The 5,606-nt window shown below is 30.8% G+C and overlaps 1 protein-coding gene across 1 annotated transcript in view; it reads right to left on the bottom strand.

Annotated features, from left to right (window-relative positions):
* Positions 1-598: 598 nt before the first annotated feature.
* The window catches only part of LOC106458651 (ankyrin repeat domain-containing protein 10-like), a 60,026-nt gene continuing 55,018 nt past the window's right edge, over positions 599-5,606 (bottom strand). The window contains exon 6 of the mRNA XM_022385191.1: positions 599-5,035. Coding sequence (XP_022240899.1) covers positions 4,791-5,035 — 245 coding nt within the window. The 3' untranslated portion in view covers positions 599-4,790. The remainder of the gene's footprint in view (positions 5,036-5,606) is intronic.

Genomic DNA, 5,606 nt, shown 5'->3' with positions numbered 1-5,606 from the left:
CTCTGCCTTAATTGTTTCTTTCATTCATATACCAAGGTGTCTTTCTATATTCTTGATGTCTCTTCCTTTTGGTATGCTGTAATAGAATGATGAAGTGTTACTGAATAGTAACACTGATAGGTAAAAATGCCAGTCATCAATAAAGAATGAAGACATTTCAACTTGGTGTAGCGACCCTTTCCACAGATTCCCATCCCAACCAGTAATTGGAGTTTTGTGGTGTAGAATGGTAGACAGGCACAAGAAATAAATATCTATGTTTTCATTTTAATTTCTAGAATTTTTGTTTAAACTGATTTTTTAAAGTTTTAGCCGTATAATATTTAAACATCTACTGGATACCTCGAGTACTTTTAAGTTTTGATTACTGTAGTTACAATCAACTATAACATTAAATTTGATTTTCCACGAACTCCTTATGAGATAATATGACGTATTGTAAAAAAAAATGTATCACGACTCATTTTTGTATATTTTATAATGATTAGTTTTTGGCAGAATTGTTTACAAGGTTTGAGTTTTGTTCTTGTAATATGGAATAAGTGTAAAACTGTAGTATGTATAGATTATTCCATTAAGATATAAGGAACAAGTAATATTATAAACAGCTCGATTGACTCTCCTTTTATTCACAAACATATAAGATACAAACGTAAAACAATCCACTGCTTACTCAGCATATTTTTCTTAACTGCCTTTCTAATAACAATCTACATCAAGTAAACAAACATACATCAGTGTTAGAGATCAAATACCTGGAAAAATGATAATACATAAAAAAAGGTTGTATAAAGTAGTGCAGTAAAAACTAACAATGCCTGTTAACTGAAAACTAATATTAGGAGTACCTAAATATTAACTGACAAACTTGAATAAATCATTTATTAGTGTGAAAGCTTAGTGGTCTCCATTTTTCCCCTGTATATAGAGCCCTTTTCTCTGTGTTATAATAATAAATTAACGTTCCTACAGCAAAGTTTATATACGTTTTCTATCGATATATGAATTATTTAACTTCGGATTACTAGAAGTAATTATCATAACATACAATCGTATTTACGCTGTACTGAAACAGGTGGGTCAGAAGTAATTTCTACACAAAATCCAGAAAGAAATATTCATGTTAGAAACACTACACGGACGACCAGCGCCATTTGTTATTTTCTATCAGTAAAAATATCAGTCATTAATAAAGAATGAAATATATATATATATATATAATATTGAATAACACACTGATAATTTCAACCAGTTTTAGCTATTTCCATCTACAATAAAAATATCAAACACGGATAAAACTTGACTATTCTACAATACATGCAATAAAACTATACAATCAGACATGCCTTTGAATCATGGTTAAGTACGAGTGTTAAAACTGAACTAAACTATTAGTGAATACTACTAACACCACTTAAAAAATATATATATAAACATACAACATGTGGATATATTGATCTGGAACAAACATACGACAAAAACATCGAAATATATACTTGATTACTTCGAAACGAAAAACGGATAAATAAAAATACGTAATATAAAATTCGTAACATCTCATTGTGGGTTGAATTTCTTATTAAACTTACTTGATTGCAAAGTATGGTTATTGGAAGTTATTCTGCAGGTCGCCTTCTATAGATCTCAGTAACATAGTCTAGAATAGTTCGTATTGTTCAGTGTACAATTATAGTTCATGCCATTTAAGGTTATGAAATTAATGAAAATTTAACAAAATAAAAACTTGTATAATATTATTACAATTGTTGCATTATCCTATTATTTCTTGTTTATTTGTTTGTCTTCTAGTTTACTTTATCCTTTTATTGTGTATTCTAATTACTCTTTATAATATTTTTAAACTTTATAAGTTTTGTACCGAAACGTTCAAGAATTAAACGTTTCTTACTGTACACACACACGTGTCAAATGTTCGTTGTTGTTGCCGTCGTTCTACTCTTCATCAAGAACATTTCAATGGAGAAATAACGGCATTTTAAGTATATAATTTTACTATTTGAATAGTTGTTTAAATACTTGTTTAACAACAAGTAAAAGCCTGGAATGGTCTATTCTTTTATCGGGGATGTGTCTGTGAGTATGACTTTTACTATGATTACCCACACCCCCTTCCCTACCGTTTTAGAATCTGCATAAGAATCACTTGGCGTGTATTTGATCTTGCAGTTTCAAGCTTATGTCGTAATCTATATTTTTAATATTATAATTTATTTGTTTACTGGAAGGAAATACGGGTCATAATGATGACGTTAATATCGAAAAGTTTAATAAAGTAGGTCTACAATACCTAGAAAGTTTTAAAGATTTTGACATTAAAGATGACGTTGAGATCGAAAAGTTTGATGAGATAGGCCAAGAATACTTAAAATGTTCTAAAATATTTTGACATAAATGATGACGCTAAGATTAAAAAGTTTAGAAAGATAGGCCTACAACACCTAGGAAGTTCTTAAAGATTTTGTCAAATTATTTTTCCCCCACCCCAGTGGCATAGCGGTATGTCTTCGGACTTAAACGCTAGAAACCGGGTTTCGATACCCGTGGTAGGCAGAACACAGATAGCCCTTTGTGTAGCTTTGTGCTTAATTTCAAACAAACAAACGAACAAATTCTTTTAGAGCTTTCTCGGTGTTCTAGGCCTATCTTATTAAACTTATCGATCTTAAAGCCGCCATTAAGAACCGCGGCTCCCTTTAGCAAATAAACAAATTATAACATTAAAATATAGCTAATAACAAGAAAATTGACAAATTAGGGAAGCTTATATGTCTGCTCTTTATACTATTTACCATAGATAAATTATTTGCATGATAGTACCTAAAAAACACGCAACAGGGAATCCTACCAGTATTTTTAGATTTAGATTTACTCTTTCTTTAATGTCAATTTACCTGTTGCTAAGTCTATTATTTTACAATATCCGATATATGGCTTTTCGCTACAATCTTTGTTTAGATAGTTGTAAATTCCAATGTTGTTAGAATGTTTATTTTGCGCATGCTTCTTAGCTCTGGTAGGTAGGTTTCGCGTTGTTGACCCAATGTAGATATGCTTACAGCAAGGGCATGTGTATTGATATACCACAAGTAACTTTTTTGAAGGAGGTATTTTGTCTTTGGAAAGGAAGAAATTACATATTTATTTGTTCGGTTTGAAAATCACTATTAGGCTGACTTAGGGATAAGTTGATTGCAGAATGTTCTTGATTTTCTTTTTAGTTTGAGTCCCTCGATGGGACAGCAGTAAGTCTACGGAATTACAACACTTAACTCCGGGGTTCGATTCCTCGCAGTTGACACAACAGATAGCCCTATGTGGTTTTGCTACAAAACACAAACAAATAAACAACTTTTTACTTTGATGCCAGGAGAACCAGTGAAGGTTAACACCAAGATGAAAGAACATTTGGGAACGTTGAAGTCTGGAATCTTGGGGTTATAAACTTTATAAATATATTCAAAATTACTTTTGTTGATATATGGTAGAGGGAAGGCATTGTTAATCAAATATTTTTTTATCCTGATTACTTCAACATGAATTTTCAACCATCTAAACAAAGACTGTAGCGAAAAGCCAAACGTAGAATACTTTAAATAATAGGCTCAGCAACAGATGAATGGACGTTAAGGAAAATAGGAAACCCTCCTAATTTGAAATATAAAACCAAAGCTGAACAACCAACTAAAAGCTCCACTGCTTCATATTTACTACATCAACAGTGAATCCTGGTCATAATGAACATCATGTCAGAATATCCTGTATTAGTGCTATAATACTCTGGTAAGAATAACATTTTACATATTTCAATAATACAAATTAAAGACTTGAAATATCTGTTTGCGACCAAGCGACATTTGTTTTGCAACAAGAACCCGAACATTTTAAAGACAAAAGGATCAAATTATAATACTGTACAAAAAATTCTTTATGAAAAAATACTGAAAAATAACAGAATTAAACAAGAAAACTCCTCACGCTTCAGCTCACTTACACGAAAATTGCTTGAATACTGGTACAATTATAAAGAGAACAAGATATATCTTAAACCAAATGCCTCTACAGAGATTTTTTATTTCATTTGATAACTCGTTCATTAAAAATTTCATAAGGAAATTACGCAGTTTACATACGTTTTTAGTGTCACAAATTACTTTTCTTTCTTTTGATATTGATCAATTACGTATACAACATGTATATATATATCACTATATCCCTTAATTCTTAAACTGATTTAGTTTCGAAACTTCACATTACACATTTTCTTTTCTTTAGATATCTACAATTGCATTAAAAATGTTTAAGTGTTATATATCAATATTTGAAACAAAATATAATGTTCAAAGAAATATGTGAAAACAGCATTTCGAGTAATTTTAGATGACGAACAAACAGACATCGGACAATACATTGTAGAACACATTTATTTTATATTTCCTATGTGTTAGCAAAGGTTTTGTATTTGAATAATAAAATCGAAATTTTACGTACTCAGGAATGACGTCAAACTTTTTTAAAGAAATTTGTTTTCATTTTACAACTTTGACTAAACGATTGGTACAACTTGTATTACGTAGTTGATGCTTAAATACAACGTCAAAGACAAAGTTATAGGTCTCGCTATACTAATAACCCAATAAGCAACTTTTTTCTTTTTCTTTTTTCGCTAGCATGTTAATTCGTTACTAGTAACACACGAATCTCAGTCTACATATTTAGTTTTTATCATTTACATTTTGACGTTGTTTCTACAAATCACATTTCTCCAGAGTTCAGCATCCGTGGATCTGAGAGATCATGCTTTCCATAAAGATATGATTATAGCCTTGCTCATGCTGACGCAGAGACAGATGTTCCAAAACACTTGAATTGGGTGCATTCACAATGCTAACATTACAAGGAAGAATTTGGCAATTGTTGTTGTTGATAGAGTTCGGGTTCCCAAAAAACGTTACTCCTCTAGTAGCAGCAGCATTCTCTAGAGGATATTGCATTAATCCACGAATCACAAAGGGTCCTTGAATAAAGAAAAAAAAAAGGTCACCTAATTGGTATATTAAGTATATTTACAATTACTCTTGATAACAAAACTAGTATTATTCTTTAATCAAGAAACAAAATCAATATGTAAAACAGATGATAAATAAGTTTCCATTTTTCCTCCATTTCAGGATTCTGAAAGAAAACAATGTGTTCGCTGTTTCTTCAGTTGCTCTGTATAAACAAATCTGACCTCACATTACAAAAGGCTATAAACAACAACAATGGTTAATAATAAATGTCACTTCGTTTACCAATCTATACATCCCAACTGAGCTGTAATGTTAAGTAGTTCAACTAGAACTGTAAAAAAATGTAGCCTCAACTTTATTTTCTGAAAAGAAAGGCGAAAATATGCATGCACTTTAATACCAATTAACTGAAGTGCGTGTGTGATTGAACTAATTTATTTTAGCCCTAACCCCTAAAGTAAACATTTTTGTAACTTTTAATAACAAAGTCTACTATAACAATCGTTCTACTTCTACCGCGTTACGTAAAAGTAAGGTAAAAAAGAACGTAAAGTTAGAAAGCATTTGGCTGAGTAC

The sequence above is a fragment of the Limulus polyphemus genome, unplaced genomic scaffold (assembly GCF_000517525.1).
Source record: "Limulus polyphemus unplaced genomic scaffold, Limulus_polyphemus-2.1.2 Scaffold23, whole genome shotgun sequence".
Lineage (NCBI taxonomy): Eukaryota > Metazoa > Arthropoda > Merostomata > Xiphosura > Limulidae > Limulus > Limulus polyphemus.
The sequence above is the reverse complement of the archived record's forward strand: the minus strand, read 5'-3'. Positions and strand labels throughout refer to the sequence as shown.